Source organism: Eptesicus fuscus, chromosome 14 (assembly GCF_027574615.1).
Source record: "Eptesicus fuscus isolate TK198812 chromosome 14, DD_ASM_mEF_20220401, whole genome shotgun sequence".
NCBI lineage: Eukaryota > Metazoa > Chordata > Mammalia > Chiroptera > Vespertilionidae > Eptesicus > Eptesicus fuscus.
Genome location: NC_072486.1, coordinates 58,506,427 through 58,526,691, shown reverse-complemented (window position 1 = coordinate 58,526,691; position 20,265 = coordinate 58,506,427). Strand labels below are relative to the sequence as shown.

At 46.2% G+C, this 20,265-nt stretch overlaps 1 protein-coding gene across 1 annotated transcript in view; it reads left to right on the top strand.

Annotated features, from left to right (window-relative positions):
• Positions 1–20,265, top strand: part of LRGUK (leucine rich repeats and guanylate kinase domain containing) — a 106,401-nt gene that overhangs the window by 41,403 nt on the left and 44,733 nt on the right. Inside the window, exons 10-15 of the mRNA XM_008150546.3 lie at positions 2,017–2,123; positions 6,845–6,964; positions 11,785–11,881; positions 16,068–16,181; positions 19,314–19,515; positions 19,841–19,936. Of these exons, the coding sequence (XP_008148768.1) occupies positions 2,017–2,123; positions 6,845–6,964; positions 11,785–11,881; positions 16,068–16,181; positions 19,314–19,515; positions 19,841–19,936 (736 nt within the window). The remainder of the gene's footprint in view (positions 1–2,016; positions 2,124–6,844; positions 6,965–11,784; positions 11,882–16,067; positions 16,182–19,313; positions 19,516–19,840; positions 19,937–20,265) is intronic.

Here is a 20,265-nt window from a genome sequence, read left to right as displayed (position 1 = left end):
TTATTAATTTAGATAACTATCCTATTTAGAGGGTGTGTCATTCTACGTGCTACTCTAAAATAGATTTACTAATCATGAAATGTATTTTATTGTCATTCCACCATATACTCAAAAGGTACACAAATGAATTACTACTCTGCTATTTTAAATCCTTAATTCTGCTTTTTAAGATAACTAGAGGCCCGGTGCACAAAATTCATGCACTGAGGAGGCGGGGTCCCTCAGTCCAGCCTGTGTCCTCTCGCAGTCCAGGACCCCTTGGGGGATCGGGCCTAAGCCAGCATGGACTTCCCTCTCGCAGTCTGGGACTCCTTGCTCCTTACCACCCACCTGCTCGCTGCTCCTTACCACTCAGTTCACTGCTCCTTCCTTAGTGCTGCTGCGGAGGCGGGAGAGGATCCCGCCACTGCAGTTGCGCTCACCATCTGTGAGCCCGGCTTCTGGCTGAGTGGTGCTCCCCCTGTGGGAGCACACTGACCACCAGGGGGAAGCTCCTGCATTGAGCATATGCCCCCTGGTGGTCAGTGCACATCATAGCAACTCGTTGTTCTGCCGTAACTGTCACTTAGGCTTTTATTATATAGACTAGAGGCCTGGTGCATGAAATTCGTGCACGGGGTGGGGGTGTCCCTCAACCCGACCTGCACCCTCTCCAATCCAGGAGCCCTAAGGGAATGTCCTACTGACGGCTTAGGCCCGCTCCCCATGGTTCTCTGCTCTCTGCAGGGCCTGCCTGCTCCTCACCATGGCGATGGGCAAGCAGGCCCTGCTGGGTGCTGCCTGCGGGCCCTCTTGCCTGCTCGTGGGTTGCTGCGGCTATGGCCAAGCAGGCCCTGCTGTCTGCTGTCAAGCTGTGTGGCCACCCTCGCCTCCTGGGGCTGGCAATGGTCCTGGGCACCTGCGGGCGTGGCTTGGAGCAGCCTCCCTCACCTCCTGGGGCCAGTGATGGTCCCAGGAGGCTGTGGGCTTGGCGCCCATCCCCAGGACCCAGGCTGCTTAGCACCTCCCTGCCCTCAGCCACTTGGCGCCTGCATATGCAAATTAACCCGCCATCTTTGTTGGACTAATTTGCATACACACTCCTGATTGGCTGGTGGGTGTCACGGAGGTACAGTCAATTTGCATCTTTCTTTTTTATTAGTGTAGATAATACATCTGGACAGTTGCAGAATAAGCAGACCTCGAAAGCTAGCACCTGCTTCCCCCCCACCATACCTGTGCTAGCCACTTTGTCTTGCTTTAGTGACTTGTGATGAGGGATTTCTTTCAATGCACATTTGAGTGGAATGGAAACAGGCTTAATGTAGAGAGGCAGGTATTTCATTTTATAAATGCCTTTCTGAAATCTTGGTTAAAAATAGTTATAGATGGGAGTCTGTTGTTATTCTCACAACCAAAGGCACTTATTAGATTTCTCTTTCCCTTTAACATTTTGTGAAGGGAATACAATTCAAAGCTATAGGTTAAGAAAAGGTGTGGCAGACAGGATAATGCATTTAGAGGGATGGCAAAAACAAGGGGATGGAGAGCCATACCTTATGAGAAAAAGGCCTAGGTCTTTGGACAGAGAAAGTTATGCTAAAAGAGGAGGAACTTTGGGTAGAATTTGAGATCATCAGAATAGCTCTTGGTGAGATGGAATAAGAAGAAAATTCAGCAGCATCAGCTACCTGGAATCTACAGCTGAATTTTATTTCTTCCTCTTCTATTAATGGTTGAGATGTTGACTGTATTAAAAGTCATCTTGGACTTTAGAGGGTTTGTTTTTGTTTTTGCTTTTCCCCTTTCAAGCCAGGGAGTATAAAGAAGTAGGGGATTGAGGGATTCCAGCTCAATATTTTAAAATAATTATCATTATTTAGGCTTGGAGACTGAGCACAAAGATTCATGAGCATCCCTTACATTCTTTTCTCTACCTGGTTGCATGTCTAGGCTGATTCATTAAAGAAAATCTGAGCCTTGTGTGCTTTTTAGAAGTGCAGTCTGTTTCCCTTTGCATTTCTGATTCTGAAACAGGTTTTGGCAGTGAATAAGTACAACCCTCCCCCGGAAGTGGTCGCAGCCCAGGATCACCTGACCCACGTTGTCCACAGCGTGATGCAGCCGCAGAGGATCTTTGACAGGTATTCGCTAGGGATCCTCAGCGTAGAACTCGGGGCGGCAAGCACGGGGCACCCCATCCTTTTTCTAGGCTTCTATTTTGTCACCCATTCCTTTCTCACCTCGTCTGAGGGAAGGGGCCAGGGGCTTATCTGATCGGCCAAGTTTGCTCAATTACAACGTCTTATCCATCACATGCTTGAAGATGGGCTCTCTCTCGGCGTTTCCCCAAGTGTGGTGGTGAGTGGGTTCATCTTTCCTCTCTCACCTGGCCCCTGAATGGTGGCTAGCCTGTGACGTGGGACAGTGAAATAATAATAATGAGTAAAAAGAGTTTGTCAGGTGTTTTTGGCTGTAGGATAGAACCACGGACGATGGTGATCATTTCTGTCCACTGTACATGTTTCCTTAGCTGTGAGTGGATGCTAGACCCCCTCTGCCAGGGAGCATGCCAGGAATGCAGATTGTTAGAGCCCCTGGAGGCAGCCGCGGGCCGAGGGAAGCCTGCCAGTGGTGCCCTCGGGCAGTTGCTTGGCTTGCTTGAACACAGGAACAGTCTCTCACCTCTGAGTTCGGAGACAGATTACCACAGTTTCTCCTTTCATTTCTAAATGATCTGGCGGAGCAGATGGCCACTTATGCTATGAGTATAATGCAGAAAGTCTATCAAGACCCCACGGCGTGCTTAAAATACTTGTAAGATCTCTTGGTTATAAATGGCTTCTCTTCTTCGTGTGATATTTGCTCCTGTACGTCACTTGGTTTCCCACAGAGAGCAAAATGCTTTATTTTGCATCCGGACATGATTTTTTACATGTAATTTAATAATACAGACATTGACAGTTTTATACATTTATGGTAGCCCTCTAGGTGAAATCATTTATCATTTACTTGCATACATCTGGAAAAGCACATTTGATTTTTTTTTTTCCAAAGGAGCATTTATGTCCTCATTGTATTTCTTTTTTAGTTTATGAAGATTGCTAGTTGTTTCATGCTTTAGGGTACATTTATATAAAAACATGTATCAAAGAAATTTACAACATTGCCTGATAAACACATATTTTGTCATCATTTCTGGCTGTTGAGCAGGTAAGTGCGAATGGCCAAGCAGGCCGGCTGCTCCCGGATGAGCAGTGTTCACTGTGAAGAACTCGCGGGGTACTGCCCGTCCCACTCTGGGCCAGCACACAGCTCTCCAGGAGCCCAGAGGAGGAACCCTGACACTTGGCCTTAGGGCTTTAGTGCTGCATTTTGGGGGAATCACTGTCCCACCCTGCCTTGACTGGGTGAGGATACAGGATTAAAATAAGCCCACAGAACCTTGACTCTGGCCTGGTGGTTGCTAATAGCCTTGTGCTCTGGACTGACAGGGTTCTGCAGACTCGTCTTGTGCAAGTCCTGTCCGAACTTTAAAACCTTCCATTTCTCTAAGAAGCTCTGGTTTGTTTTAGTGCGAAATGGTATTTTCCAATCACAATCTGAGTGCTGGAGATAATCATTGCTATAGGGTTGGTCATTGTTTCTAGGCCTTAGAGTGGACCGAACCAGGAATATATTTATTTATTCCTTCCTTTCTTCCTCTCCTTCCTTCTGTCCTTCCATCCATGTATTCATCTATTCTCTCTATCCTATTTGTACCTATCAATCTACATCTGTCCAAGCTGTTTATAGCTATCTAATCTATTTTTAGATAGATCTATCTGTATCAATCTATAAATAGAAGATAAAGTACCTCCTCACTTCACATTGATACTTGCAGTTGTTTCAAGATTACATTGAGCTTTTACTTCACCCCCTGTCTATTTCATCTGAACCTCCTTTTCTTCCACACCAAGGACATAGAGGATGGAGCTAGAATATCCCATAATTACTCTTTTTTTTTTAAAATCCCACATTACACCACAACAGTATCAGAATACCAATACCAACACCCCCACCAACATGATTACTGAAAGCATTGAATGTATTTTGCCTATAGTCTTCCCATTACCCAGCCCCCATTTTTCATTATGGTAAAATATATATAGAATAAAATGTGCTATTTTAACCATTTGAAAGTATACAGTTTGGTGACATTAATTATATTCACAATGTTGTGCAACTATCATCACCGTCTTTTTGCAAAACTTTTTAATCACCTCAAACAGAAACTCTAGCAATAATACCCAATTCTCAGCTACTCCCACTCCCAGGTAACTTCTAATCTACTTTCTGTCTCTATGAATTTGCCTATTGTATATATTTTACGTAAGTGTCAATCACCCCATTTTAAAAATAGTGTGCTGTATTTATAATGTCAGAACATATATCCATCACAGACTGCACGCTCTCCTTAGCTGTCACTTAGTCCTGGCTCTGTGGGTAGCTTAGCATTCATTGCTCAGTCCCAGCCCCTTACATCGATGTCTCTTGAGTCATTTTGCTTATATGAAGCTTGTTCTCTAGGAGATTCCTTAGGAAGGTCTATGGCAGGGGTCCTCAAACTTTTTAAACAGGGGGCCAGTTCACTGTCCCTCAGACCGTTGGAGGGCCGGACTATAGTTTAAAAAAAACAACTATGAACAAATTCCTATGCACACTGCACATATCTTATTTTGAAGTAAAAAAAAAACAAAACGGCAAAAACACCCGCATGTGGCCCGCAAGCCGTAGTTTGAGGACGCCTGGTCTATGGGGTCAGTATCCCTTGTTGATGGTGTTCTCTGCCCTTTATACTGAGTCATTTTTGCTCTAGTATATAAAGCCCATGGCCCATTTTGCCTTGAATATATTGATGTTACTTCATTTTACTTTATGCAAAATATTGCTGTAAAAAACCCGATGACAATTTGATCTCTTTTCTCTTATAAGTCATGTCTTCTCTTTTCCTAGCTGAACATTTTTTTTTCCTTTTTCTTCTAAGTCCAGTAATTTTACTAGATTATGTCTTGGTATTCGTCATTCTGAGCTAATATTCTCAGGTATGTTGTGTGTTCTTTCATAAGATATAGTTTTGTTTTATTTTTTATTTCAGGGAAGTTTTCTTTAATTACAGCCTTTAACATTTGTTCTGTTCTTTTGCTTTGGTTTTCTTCTTGAGAAAGAGGATATCATTTTCTTGTTTTCAATATTTGTCACTTTCATTCAAAGTTTTCTTCTCTTGAATCATTAAAGAATTATTTTGAGATAATTTTATATTCACATGCAGTTGTAAGAAATAATATAGAGAAATTCTATGTATTTTCACTATTTGCCCAATGGTGACCTCATAGCAATAGTGGAATATCAAATCCAGAAAACTGACATTGATGCAGTACCAGCCGTATTAGAATTTGCCACTTTTGCATGCCCTCACATGTGCTCTTAGTTCTATGCAATGTTATCACATGTGTAGATTCATGTGAGCAGCACTGCAGGCGAGGTACAGATGCTTTTGTCACAAGGTCCCTGTGCTTCCCTGCTATAGCCGCAGCCGCCTCCCTCTGAGCTGCCCTGAGCTCCGGCCACCAGGAATCTGTTCCCATCTGTATAATGTTGTCATCGCAAGAATGTCGTGTAAAGGGAATGATATAGAATATGCCCTTTGAGATCGGCTTTTTTTTTTTTTTTAACTTAACCTCATTCCCTGGAGATTCATCCAAGTTGGTGGATCGTATGAGTAGCTCATTCCCTTAAATGGCTGAGCAGCATTCCTTGTGTGGATGCACCACAGTCAGTTGAGCGATCCATCCAGGCTGATTCCGGTTTCGGCTGTTACACCACAGCTGCCGCGAACATTCCTGTACAGGTTTGGTGCATGTGCAGCTCCAGCCTGCCTGCTTCCCGGGGGACCCCATTGGCTGCTCAGGGTTCCCTTGTTCTCAGATCCCTCAGATGCTGCCCCATTGCTTCCTCTCTCCTCTTCCTGCACAGATTTGTGGTTCGTGGAGATACCTTGTCCCCTGGTTTGTGATACATGTTTTCCGTGGGCTTTTGCTCTCAAGTTTTTCTGTTTTTCTGTGGGTATTCAGAGAGGCTGAACAATCATGTGACACCACCCCCATTCTTCCTAGAATTCACCCCTCAACCATATGTTTATTTAAAATGTTCTGTTTATTCTGCAATTAGTGTCATGAGTGGAATCCAACACTTTAGCTCCCCGTGTTGCGGGAGGTTTTACTAGTAAACTCATTCTTTAGACCAACCCCGCAGGCCCAGCAGCCATGCCAACATTCATACATCAGCTCTTACTCATTAGCTGTTCCTGTGAGCAAGTTAACCGCTCTGTGTTCCAGTCTTCACATGTTAATGGGGATAATGATAGAAATAGCTCCACTGGCTTCCTGTGATGACTGAATGAGGTAAAACATGTCAGACTCCTAGAATAGTGCCTGGGACATAGTAATTGCTCAGGTGAGTTTTAGTTATTACCATTTCTTTGCATATCGGTGTTCTAATGCAATAGGTAGGGATGTTAAAGTGAAATTCTCAGAGGGCAGTCTTACTTCTTTCATTGTGAAACCCGTAGGGGAATACTTCATCAAGCAAAAATTACCATACCTTACCATCTGTTTTCTTTTTAAAGAATGGTTAAGTTAGATTTACACAGACTTGGATTTCCCCGGGTTATCTGTGCTTTGAATGTATTTTTGGCTTCGTACGGAGGGGGGGCCCGCCTGCTGTGCGGGGTCTGCGCGTGGCAGGTGCTCAGTCTCCACGCCAGTGCAGCTAGCACCCCTCTCTGGCGGAGCAGGCCCCGCACTGACCCTGCCCTGTGTTGCAGCACCCTGCCCAGCCTGGACGCCCCGTACCCCATGTTGGTCTTAGCCGGTCCTGTAGCCTGTGGGAAGCGAGAACTCGCCCACCGCCTCTGCAGGCAGTTCAGCACTTACTTCCGATACGGGTAAGTTTGTTCATTGGCTGGTGAGACTGCGGAAGGTTGGAGATGGCTAATTTTGACTATTGATTTGAAGCAAGTTCAAATGCGTGCATAGAAGGCTTATCCGCATCTTCGCCATTTATTGCACTGTTATGTGCACTGTATTTTTTTTTTTTTACTTTAACCCTCCAGATGTTTAACTTTAATTCAGTGACAGCCAAAGTCACTCTCCAAGGTCAGGAAATACACGTTTTAATTACGCAGAGCAGCGTTGGAACGCGGGCTCATCCTGTCGCCGGGCGGGGTGGCAGCTCGATCACCATGTTGTGATGTGTGACAGGCAGCCTCCCAGTCTCCCACGCCCACAGCACAGCCTGGGCTCCTCACCCCCACGCCAACAGCACAGCAGGGGCTCCTCACCCCCACGCCCACAGCACAGCATGGGCTCCTCACCCCCCACGCCCACAGCACAGCCTGGGCTCCTCACCCCACGCCCACAGCACAGCCTGGGCTCCTCACCCCCACGCCAACAGCACAGCAGGGGCTCCTCACCCCCACGCCCACAGCACCGCATGGGATCCTCACCACTACGCCCACAGCACAGCGTGCAGCTCCTCACCCCCACGCCCACAGCACAGCCTGGGCTCCTCACCCCCACGCCCACAGCACAGCATGCAGCTCCTCACCCCCACGCCCACAGCACAGCCTGGGCTCCTCACCCCCACGCCCACAGCACAGCCTGGGCTCCTCACCCCCACGCCCACAGCACAGCATGCAGCTCCTCACCCCCACGCCCACAGCACAGCCTGGGCTCCTCACCCCCACGCCCACAGCACAGCGTGGGCTCCTCACCCCCACGCCCACAGCACAGCCTGGGCTCCTCACCCCCACGCCCACAGCACAGCCTGGGCTCCTCACCCCCACGCCCACAGCACAGCATGCAGCTCCTCACCCCCACGCCCACAGCACAGCCTGGGCTCCTCACCCCCACGCCCACAGCACAGCAGGGGCTCCTCACCCCCACGCCCACAGCACAGCATGGGCTCCTCACCCCCACGCCCACAGCACAGCGTGCAGCTCCTCACCCCCACGCCCACAGCACAGCGTGCAGCTCCTCATCCCCATGCCTGACTTTCTCCTTTGAGGCAAATTTCAGGAGAAGGGCTGAGAAGTGGCAGGCAAAGCCTTCCCTTTCCTTTCCCTCCGTTAGCACTCAGCTCGCTGCTGCTTTTCTGGAACAGATATGTTGCTGTGTAATTCCCTAACGACTTAGATAAAATAGAGGAAATCTCCAGAAAACTAGAACCTCCAGGAGAAACCTTCAGTTGGATTTCCAGACTTCCAAAAAGTTTCTGAGCATCAGATTTAGAATGCTCACTGTGGTCTTTTACACCCATTTCCGCTTTTATTTTTTCTGCGTGGCAAATAAATTACTTGTAAGATTAGTGCTGTTTGTCCGTGAGCTGAGGACGTGACTGCGAAGATATATAGGGCAGCGAGGAAAATGAATGCAAATTATGTGCTAATGCTGTTACAGGAAACTTCCTTCCCTTAAGCTGCACATGTTCAAACAATGCAAATGCTACTTAAGCAGGTCCGTTATTCAGATATCTAAAATTACATTCCTCATCCACACCACCTCAGGATACAAATACTAAAGAATAATTTACTCACTAATATATTTTAAGTACCCTGAAGTAACACAAATAAATTAAAACTTAATTTTAGGGGAAAAAAAAGTATAGAGTGCCATTATGCTCATATAGGGGCACTGGACCTGTAGTAAAAGATAAGTGAACCCAGAGAGTGGAAGGTCAAACCAGCGCAAAGGGGTGTATCCTGACTACTGTGCTAATACGTAAGCCTGGAACCTTCTAGAAAACCAAAGCGAGGAGAGCCAAGATCTCCTCTGATCAGGATTCCTCACACTTCCTGGGAGCCAATTACGTGGCCAGTGGTTGGTGGCCTGTCCTCCCCCCGTTCCGCCCTTTCCCCCAGTTAAGTTGTGGTATGCACTGCTGAGGCACGCTGGGTCAGAGGTGTTTATGAACTCATCACCCAGATACTGACCCCGTCTGCCTCTGTATTCTCACCTGGATGGGCCCCCCAGTTATCCATTTTCATTACATCCTGTACTTCCCCTCTTAGAATGCTTATTCATCATGCGTGTGATGGATTCCTTTACTGTCTGTTTTCCCTGCTCATCTGTGAGCCCAATGAGGGTAGGGACCAATGTCAGTGATGCTCACCGCTGAGTTCTCAGGGCTCAGCAGGTGGCAGGCACCTAAGACACACATGATAAATATTTGTTCAATGAATGAGTTACTGGTTGAGTGAGCAAATGGATGAACTAATTAATGGTATTATATGCAACTTTCGTGGGAAATTACTGTAATGGGAAGCATAGGTGATTTTTCCCAACCTCCACTGATGGGTATAAGAAAAAATGGAAGGGTTCATTCATTCTTTCAATAAATATTTACTGAGTTCCTCCCAAGAGCTAGGCCCTGAAGATACAATGGGAAGGAGATTGGCAAAGTCCTTGTCTTCATGAAATTTGTAATCTAAAAGGGAACTCAAACCTTGATAGTGTCATGTGCCATTTGTATGGAGGCAAAAGATGGCAGAACAGAAATCCTAAAATTAGCTGGTGCTTCTGTACTGTTACTGCTGCCGCTGCTATTTTTCTCCTCTGGATGGAATTACTGAATCACCGGTCCAGAGCATCAGCCAGCCATTCACTGCATCCCCGGGCAGAGGTCAGGGCTTGTCCAATGGCAAATCACTGTAAGAATTCCATCAAAAAATGAATCAAAGACCATGTCACTGGGTAGAAATAGGACATTATATAGCTAGTAATTTCATCCATTGAGAAAATAAGATAGTTACTACAATTTTATGCAGCAACTTTCTGATTAAAACCAATAATAAAACCAAAGCACATCAGGGCAGGTCATTTCTCTTCTTTATATTTTCTTTTATTTTATTCTTCATCCAACATAAATGTTGTTGATTTTTAATTAAGTGAAAAGAGAAAAGGCATGAATACAGTTTCATTGTGGATATATGCATTTACAAGGCACTTTCTCTCATTTGCTTAAATCTCTCCTTTCCCTCCTGTGTATTTTATTTTCTCCTGGTGTTCTGTCTCCCTTTTTAAATTTCATTGACCCAAGACCAAGGCACTCAATGAAGTTTTCATGTGCTAAATTGCATATCCAGATATATAAATATTAAAAGCATAATTGGTGCTATAACAAATGTCACTGTGGCCAAGAGATTGTGCTCTTGTCTTAGGTTTGATTTTTCTATTTGTTTCTGGTTTTAGAAGTAGATTGGGCCCAGCCGGCATGGCTCAGTGGTTGAGTGTGGACCTATGAACCAGGAGATCATGGTTCCATTCCTGATCAGGTCACATACCTGGGTTGCGGGCTTGATCCCCAATGTGGGGTGTGCAGGAGGCAGCTGATCAATGATTCTCTCTCATCATTGATGTTTCTATCTCTCTCTCCCTCTCCCTTTCTCTCTGAAATCAATAAAAATATAAAAGAAAAAGAAAGGTTACAGAGCTGCTCTGCTTTGTCTTCCTTTTACAAATTCTGAAGCGACGCCTGCCGCTCAGTTCCTGTGTTGAGCGTGCATATTGGGCGCAGTGTGTAAGGCTACGCTGTGGGTATGATGCCGAGCCGCTGGTTTATCTCTCCTGACTCTCAAGGACACCAGTAGACAGAGGGTCTCAAGTCCCTGCCAGGGTGTGTGAGGAAATGCCAGTGTATTCAAACAACAGAACAAATGTCACCATAATTTGACAGTCTGCTCTCTTTCCTGAGTATCCGATTTCAATGCGATATTAAGACCTTAATATTTACAGAAGTCAGAGTGGTATGAAGTCAAGAGACCTGAGCTGGGTGGGACCCATATTTAGTCCTGGGAGCAACACTGGGCTGCTCTGTGGCCTTGGACAAGTCATTTTTATAGTCACCTGTGAAATGGAGTTTATCGCAGCTGTTGTCCACTTCACACGGTGCATTTCTTCATTCGTGTTACAAATAGTCAGTGAGTGCCTACTATGGACCAGGCATTGGGAATGCAGCAGGAACAAGGCGAAGAAGAGCAAGTCCTCCCCTCATGATTCCCGTGTCCTGCTGGGGAAGATGGGAAAAGAGCCTGGTACCCAGGTAAAAGAAGGCTATAGAGAATTGGTGATAGAGAACTATTGGGGTGTGGAGCGGCGATGCTATTTCAGACAGTTGAGTTGAGAATTCTATTCAGCTTCAGAATCCTGGGTTCCCAGAGGAGGTTCACGCACGGTGTGCACCAGTCCTGGCAGCTCAGTGGACGAGCTCACTTCCGCCCTCAGGCAGCAGGGGAGGTGGGCCCTGGACAAGCAACTGGGCTGCAGTTGGCGCAGGGGCCGAGGCGATGGGAGTGTAAAGAAGAGGTGCAGAATCCAGCGATAAGGGCTCAAGAAAGGCTTTTTAGGGGGGTGACGCTTAAACTGAGTCCTGAAATCATGAGGGCAACCATGTGAAGGGATGAGAGAGGAACGTGGAGAAAGTGCCATGGGTCGGAGACAACATGAAAACACTTAAGCACTAACTATTGTTCCACTCCCCTAAGTATTATTATGTGACGGTGGAGGAGGTGGCTCAGAAGGTCACCAGTAACAATGAGTAAAAATATGGTGTTGATAATCCAAACTTGGTTTCAGCGCTGGGGAGTATAATCACTTACGATTTATGGGTCAATTTCAGTTTTTTCTAATATACCTTATACCGAACTCATTTCCATTTTGGATTTTAAGTTACGAGATACAGAGTAGATGATCTGTTGTATGTTTTCAGGGCCTGTCACACCACAAGACTCCCTTACTTTGGAGAAGGGGATCGAGTTGATTACCAATTTGTCTCTGAAGAGGTTTTCAATAAAATGATAAACATGGTAAGAATGTTCTCCTTTATTTTTATTGTACAAGAAATACATGTGCTCTGGTAGAAATATTGGAAAATAATAATAAAAAGAACAATTACATTTTGTGTTTGTTATGAGAAATGTATTCTTACTGGGTTGTTTTTCCTTAATCCACTTAATACATCATTGTCCACAGGTTGCTTTACTTTATGATCTTAGAGGAAGTATTATAAATGTTCAATAAGACTGATGAGTAGACGGTTTAAGAAAATAGAAGTAAAAGCACTGTGAAAAATGGTTGTGATTTGTGTTTATCAGGTTCCCCTGTTATTAACCAGATTTTACTGAAGACAGTTCTCACAGACCTACGTGGTGCACGGAGCTTGTGAATTGAGCATTCCGGGGGTGGGTTCTGCCCAGCGACCTCCTCTCTCTGCTATCAGTGGGGCTCTCTCATTGCTGCCACCTTGAGCACTATGTCATCACGGTGTTCTCCATGCGCCTGTCCTGTCCCTGACCCCTATGCAGCCTTAGCCGTCCCCTGTAGCAGCCCTGACTGGGAAGTTCTGAGTCTTGGAGGACAGGCAGTTCGCTAGCGCACCAGAAGCCTTGCTGTTAGACTGGAGAAGAGTCCTAGTTTCTTTAAAGTCCATGTCCTTCCAATGCGAGGGTAGCTGCCCTGCATTAGCCTGTTTCACAGGCGCTCTGGGCAATCTGACTCAATTTATTTTCCTAAAACCCTAATAATCTAATTGCTAGTAATTTATGACACCCTTGTTGCTGAGTTCATTTTCTTAAAGATAATTTATTTGTTCTTTCTTTTTTATTGAATTTATTGGGGTGACATCTATGCTAATAAAAGGGTAATATGCTAATTAGTGCGGACGTTTTCTGGACATCCTTCTGGACGTCCCTTCCAGACAAAGTCGCAGTGGCTGCCTGAGGCTCAGGCAAGCTGCGCATGGTGGCTGCGAGGGCTGAGGCTCAGGCAGCAGCCGAGGCGTGATGGGGGCGTTGCCTTCCCTTGATTGGCTGGTCGCCTCCCCCAGAGGGAGGCCATTCCCTGAGGGCTCCTGGACTGTGAGAGGGGGCAGGCTGGACTGAGGGACCCCCTTCCCCAGTGCACATATTTTCATGCACCGGGCCTCTAGTCAGTTAATAAAACCATATAGGTTTCAATAAAACATAATCTGCATCCTGCCTTGTGCACTCACCACCCAAAGCAATGTCTCTTTCCATCCCCATGTATCCCCACTTTGCCCACTTCTACCGCCCCCACCCCTCTTTCCCTCTGACTATCACCACACTGTAGTCTATGTTTCATATATATATATATTTTTTTTCTTAATTTCTTTACTTTTGTTCTTTTTTTACCTTCACCTGCAAGGGGAACCCCCAGAACCTTTGTTTGTTTTATCTGTCAAAAGTGTATGCTCATGTCAATACACATCCACCTGTGACCCCAGTGGAACTAAAGGAATGTCTCATGTCTCCATCACTACCAGTGAGTCTGTGAGACCAAGGGCCTTGATTCTGTTTATGTTATCATTCTTTCCATCACCAAAGGAATCCTGCACCACTTTCCCCCTGAAATTTACGAAAGGGCCAGATTAAGGGTGAGTCTCTGTTTTTGCTTTTGAAAGGCCACCACCCACCAGTGATGCCCTTACAGCTGCATCCTCCCTGCCCTCCCCTCCCCTCCCGTCCTCCTTTCTGTGCCCCACCTTCCCCAGTAAGGAGCCTGGCTTCTACCTCAGTGCACAGCAGCACGGAACGTTCCAGTGCAGGCCCCGTAGCAGTTTCTACGACCGACCAGCTGCAGCACGGAGCATGCTTCCTCTGACATTTGCAGAGAAGCCCAAGTGAGAAGCCCTCCAGTCCCAGGCCCTTTCCCTCTGACCTTGTCCGAGGTACCATCTCGGAGGTGCTGTGTATGCTCCCTCCTGGGCCTAGGTGCTGACAGTTCAGTTTAATGTGTCAGGAGTACTCTGGGACTTCACAGTTCTAAAGCTTTAGGAGGGATCCGAGGAGTTGTCTTGTTATTAGCAAGAAGCATTTTCTTAGGACTCTTTGGGTTGAAAGACAACTAGTTCCAAAAATCCATGTTGATTTTCTCTTGTTGGATTGGAGACACTTTTTTCTCGGCTTGGTGCATCTGTTCTCAGTACCCACATGCTCCCCTGATGTTCCACACCTTGCCTATCGTACCCGTAGTCAAGTCTGCTTCAGTTCCTCGTCAGCGAGATCACTGTACTCTATGCTGTATTTTGTCTTACCGTTTCATTCCCTCTACAGAAATCCTTATGTGTTTGAGAATCACTCATTTTCACCTCTTCTGCTGACATCGACTTCAGTATAATGTTAGTTCCTTCAACTTGAATTTTGCTCCTGACGCCCTTCTTTTTCCTTAAAAGTGAGCTTGAGACTGTTTTACGAAGAGACAAACCTACACATTATAAACTCAGGACACGTTGCCAGCTTTAATGATCACGGCCATACACTCAGCCTTCTGTGCACAGAACCCCCCTCTACAGAACACCCCCTCAGGCGGCCTGCCCGCCCCCACTTACCATCCTCCCTGGATAGATAACCCTGGCATGCCCCATGTCCACACACCCTCCCCTAGCACACCTCCCAACACAGTCATCCCCCTGCTGTCCATGGACACAGCCACTGACCTACTTCTTTTGTGCAAATAAGAGGCTTGTGAAATATGATTACTGCTATTTACTAAGAAATTCACCGGCGGGGAGAAATGAAAGATGTATCACTTAATCTTAATTTTTTAAAAAAATTAAGGGCCTGTTTTATACATAAGCACAGTGCATGAGTAATTCCCCCCTACATCCTTCCAGAAACTGTATTTGGGATCCACAGAGGGAGGCCCTTGTCCCCAAAGTAAACAAACTCATAGTATACATGTTAAACCCGGTTCAAGGTACATTTTGAAAACAGGGTGAGTCACAGTAAATAAGATAAGAACATACCTGGTAGATTATCTATTATCTATCTATTATCTATCTATCTATCTATTATCTATCATCTATCTATGTATCTATCTATCTATGTATCTATCTATCTATCTATCTATCTATCTAGTTGGTTATAATACATAGATTAAAAGAAAAGGAGTCAGTATTTGTTCCACAGAGCAAAGAGGGTATGATACTGAGAGAGTAAATTATTGAGGATACTTATAGTTAACTTCCAGAATCTAAGACATAAGCTCCTTCTGATTAGAGGGGGTGGATTTTCCTCATCTTTCGCAGCAGACACCTCCCCCGGAGCCCATCCCACCCTGAGAGGCACCCAGTGTCTCCTGGCCTTCTACCACCGCCCCTGACAGGCAGCCTCTCCCGCCCTCACACATCTCCAGGACGGGGGTTCAGGAGGCGCAGGGTAGCTCGGGACTCCTAACTGCATGTTCTCACTGAGGATGCTGCCACTGGGGGGTCAGCCTTGCAGGTTCACTTCAGAATTTATTTCAAAACATGCACATGAGGAGTCAGAGCTGCGCATGTTTCTATTCCTTCCGTTGTCATCAGCCTCCCGATTTAGATTAGACCTAGTGGTTTCATAACTATAATATTGTCAGAGAAAGAGTCAGACAGTTTTGAGAGATGTTTTTTTTACTTGTTTTGTTGTTGTTGTTTTTGTTTGTTTGTTTTTTGCAAGGGAGCACAGCTTGGGAAGAGCAGGGCAGCTTATAAGGAAAAGCAGGATAGGTCTGTTCCTCGTGGCCCCTCTCAGCACGCAGAGGTTTCGGGACGGCCCTGTTATCCTGGGCCTTCGGGTTTACCTGTCAGAGCAAGCTTTTGAGAAGGGAAGCTTTTCCGGGCCACCCGGGGTGCTGGCTGAGCCGAAGTGGCTGAGGCAGAGGGCGAACTAAGTTTTTCTGTCTCTAATGGAGGTTTATGGAGCAGGTTGGACAGGAGGTAGGCAGGAAAGCAAAATGACCTGTTCTACATTTCACTCTCTCACATTTTGTCAGCACATTATTTCCAAAAACCTAATTTGTTATTGCCAGCGGAGAATTCTGAGTAAAGTTCTCCATCACAGTCTGATGTTAATGTTCATAGGCCCATTGTTATATTATTGGTAATGTTGGTAAGTTTTGTGGACTCCTATAAAAAGTAAGACACCAAATAATTTTCTTTATATTAAACTTCATCATGGCAGCTGTTAGAGGAAAATCTTTGTACTTCTTAAATTTCAGGGGAAATTCATTCTCACATTTAATTATAATGATCACAATTACGGATTGAGTAGGGACACCATAGAAGGCATCGCCAGAGACGGTTTAGCCAGCTGTGTTCATATGGAAATCGAAGTAAGTGTCTTTCTTTCAATCAGCTTATTTTTAATGTGTGTGTTTGTATATTTATATTGGGGTGGCACCCTGCTAGGCACAAGAGGAATGCACACGGAGGCATGAGATTTTAAGTTTACAAATTAGCATGTGGGAGGCAAGACACATAAAAATTAAATGACAGGAATTAGATTCCAATGCAAGAAGTGTATTACTCATCGTTTATGCATTTATTATGAGCAAAACTGCCGCTCTGGGTTTATTTTCTAAGCCATTTTCTCACTAGATTATCCTTTTGCTTTTGAGCCTGGGCTGTGTCTCTGTGAAGTGATATTGGATGAAGCCTGATTCTCACAGAGTGTGAAACTGGCTCCCTGTCCCCTCAGGGTGGTGGCAGCCATGCAGGTGACCTTGTTCCTTCATTCTCCATGGGGATGCGGGCTCTGCTGCCGTTTGACTCCGCCGGTTCACCGGTTGCGGTATTTTCATTCTCTTAGCAAGTTAGACTTGCAGGATTCAAGAGTGGGGGGCGTTCTCTCTGCCCCAATCCCCCATCTTCCTGCACTGATCTCCTGTATTAATACACAAGTTTCTCCAAAGTGAAGATTCAAAGGAAAAGCATGAATATTCCCCTCATGTGTTTTTAAAAATATGGCCTTATTAACTGAAAGGCTAAAGTTGGTGGTGTGCGAGCAGGCTAAATAGCCATCTCATATGATGAGTAAAGAAAAATTGAGTTTATTTAAGGAAAGGGGGTGGGGAATGGAGATATCCAAAGAGAAGGGCTACACAGCACCGAGCCAAAGGGTATCGGGCCCGTGATGGCAGCACAAATCTACTTAGGAGAGTGACACAAGGAAGGGCATAGAAGAAGCAACAGGAGAGCCTAGGCTGGGGAGAGGCTGTGACAGGAGCCAGCCAGGCTGCTGGCTGGTGGAGGAACAAACAGGAAGTGTCCCAGGGAGGTGAGAAAAGAGAGCCCTGGAGACAGGTTCAGGGGGGTTGCCCAGGATGAGCTGCTGCTGCCCATTGCTCCCCTGGTTGTAAGTCTCATGGGGTCCCTTAGAGGTTGGGGGATACATGCCTGTGGGGGAAGGAGAGGGGAAGGGAAGTGGCAGGGGCATGCTCCTTGGAGGGAGAGCGCACACTGGGTCCTTTGTCCTGAGCACATTTGTCTCTTTCCTGCAGGTGGAAATCTTAGGGGAGGTCTCAGGGGAGGGTCTCAATAGACCATTCATCAGCTTCCAGGTGTGCTCGTTCAGGGTCGTGGCCTCCACTGAGTGGTCGGTGCCAGGGCAGGCGGTCATTAGTCAAGGCAGCCAAGGCACCGCTCGCCTGGTTTTGCTGCTTTTCTAGGCCTGGAGCTGAAATACAACTGAGGCCTAGATGTTGTCTTTAGACAGGCAACCGCCTAACCAGTGACATGAAAGATCAGGGGTCCAAACCATGTGACCAGTGCTGTGCTGGGGGAGGATAGGTTGCCCTGGGGGCAAGGTGCTTGTCTCCCCAGTTTTGCCCCTTGCTAGGCATCCGGGGCTTTCTGCCCTGGTGAGTTTCCGTACCTGGCCCATTGTCCTTGCTCTGGGGGTCTAACATTTTTGTAGTCAGAAAAAAATATATAATACTTTTCCCAACTTCAAATCCTGCTCGCCCTGTCGTTCAGCATGGGATTGGGTTTGCATTTAAGGAGGTTTTCATTGTTTTTATAAAAGGCTTTTTCCCAACAGCGTCTTCCTTGGACAAGGAAGAGGTGAAAGTTGATGCATTTTAAGTACCAAAACTCTCTAGCTCCCTGCGTTCACCTGTTTGCAGTTCAGCCGTTCTGAGTGTAGCTCCTGGTTTCCCATTTTCCTCCCTGAGAGCATTTTCCTGCTCATTTCCAAGAGGTTGAGTCCGTAAGTCAGGCTTTACTCCCAGTTCTCTCCAGTGAAAGCATTTTCCCAACTGCTCTTGCCATTGACTCTTAGAAATTGTTTTTGAAAAGAGCCTGTATTTCTTCCCCTGAATTTTTAAAACAAAGATTTTGAACACTGGGTGAAGCTGCCGGTGAGAGGACTGAGCTGGACGGAGCTGCCGGGTCCATGAGAGTAACTCTCTCATTTCCCTGATGAGGAAACGGGCTCAGGTGAGGGTTTGCACGGGGTCCCCGGGAGCTAACACCTCCACCTGCGCGGCTTCCCGCTGTGAGCCTAGGTATCGCGGTATCTAGAGCTGGGCCGTCCTGAGCTCTGGGGAGAGGCTGTGACAGGAGCTGGTGGAAGAACAGGAAGAGTCCCAGGGAGATGACAAAAGGGAACAGAGGAGCCTTCCTCTCTGGTAAGATCTCTGTCCTGACGCTGCCAGGAGGCCTTTGGAATGTAGACCTGAAGTCACTCTTCAGTGATAAAGAAGCAGTACTGCCCTGCGTGTACCTATGAGTATCAGGCCATTTGCTTTTTGGACAGTCATGTTCATTAGAATGATTAGTTAGAGCAGTGGTTCTCAACCTTTCTAGTGCCGCGACCCTTTAATACAGTTCCTCGTGTTGTGGTGACCCCCAACCATAAAATTATTTTTGTTGCTACTTCATAACTGTAATTTTGCTACTGTTAATGAATCGTAATGTAAATATCTGTGTTTTCCGATGGTCTTAGGCTCTACAGCAGCGGTTTTCAACCTGTGGGTCACAACCTGTGGGTCACAACCTGTGGGTCACAACCTGTGGGTCACAACCTGTGGGTCACAGGTTGAAAACCGCTGCTGTAGAGCCTAAGACCATCGGAAAACACAGATATTTACATTATGATTCATTAACAGTAGCAAAATTACAGTTATGAAGTAGCAACGAAAATAATTTTAAGGTTGGGGCTCACCACAACATGAGGAACTGTATTAAAGGGTCGCGGCATTAGAAAGGTTGAGAACCACTGAGTTAGAGGATACCAGGTAGAATGAGTTCTTATATTCCCAATGATAATTTCATATTTGATGAAGAGGGAGCAGTAATGAAAATCCAATTGAGATATTTATGGGGGAAAATAGCTAGTTATTTCTTATTATAAAAGAAATTCTTCAATGTAATATTACTTAGTATACTTTACGTTTTCAGACATCTCCAAAATTATTTCTAGATCCTGTCTCTGTGTCTAATTTATTATCTTTTTCAATGTGCAGGGTGTAAGAAGTTTGAAGCTCACCTATTTTGAACCTCGGTATATCCTGGTGCTACCCATGAACAAGAAGAAATATGAGGGACACCTGCGGAGGAAAGGGCTCTTCAGTCGTGTAGAGATTGAATTTGCTGTCTCCAGGGTGGACCATTATATTAAAATTAATCAGAAATTTCCAGGATTTTTCGATGCAGTGATCAATGCAGGTTGGTAACTTGCAGCAGAGTTTTATTTCTGAAGATCACTGGGGGAAAATCCGCTTCAAAGTATATTGTTATTGTCAGCTGAGTGCAGTGACTTGTGGTTGTAGGACTGTGGCTGTTTTCTTGTTGGCTCCCTGCCAGGAGTTGTCCTCAGTCCCAGGGTTATTCCCAGGGCCTGTCCATGTCGTGGGGCCATCCTAGAATGTTGCCCATCACAATATTCATAAACAAATGGAGCTAAAAAAAATTGTTACTGTCCACAGTTGCCAATTGACTGTATGTTGATAGGATTCTGGTGCTTTAAAGTACACTCTCTCATTTGCCACAGATGATCTGGATGCTGCCTACCAACAGCTGAGTCAGCTGGTTCAGGAGTACCTTGGATTGGGTGAGGACACCGCCCCAGGTTTGGCTCCACCTGCAGGTACAGTGCTAGCCATTTGGTGCCAGAATTTGTGTGTGAGGAGAGGAAAACAAATCTTTGAGTAGTTGAATACTTATCAACCAGGCTCAAGCTGCGCGTGTAACTCCTTAAACCCCACACTTCCTCTGGGGCCATCCTCCCCACAGACGGGCCGCGTTGAGTGAGCCCCCTGGGCCTGTACCTCTGCTTGTCTTGGTGGCCACAGGGGAACCCAGAGGACTGCCCTTCAGGGGTGTGCGGGGCAGAGCCTGGGAGGCTGGCAGCACACCAGGCATGGTCAGCCTCACGGGTCAGAACGCAGCCTTCCAGAGGTTTGGCTCCCAGAGGGT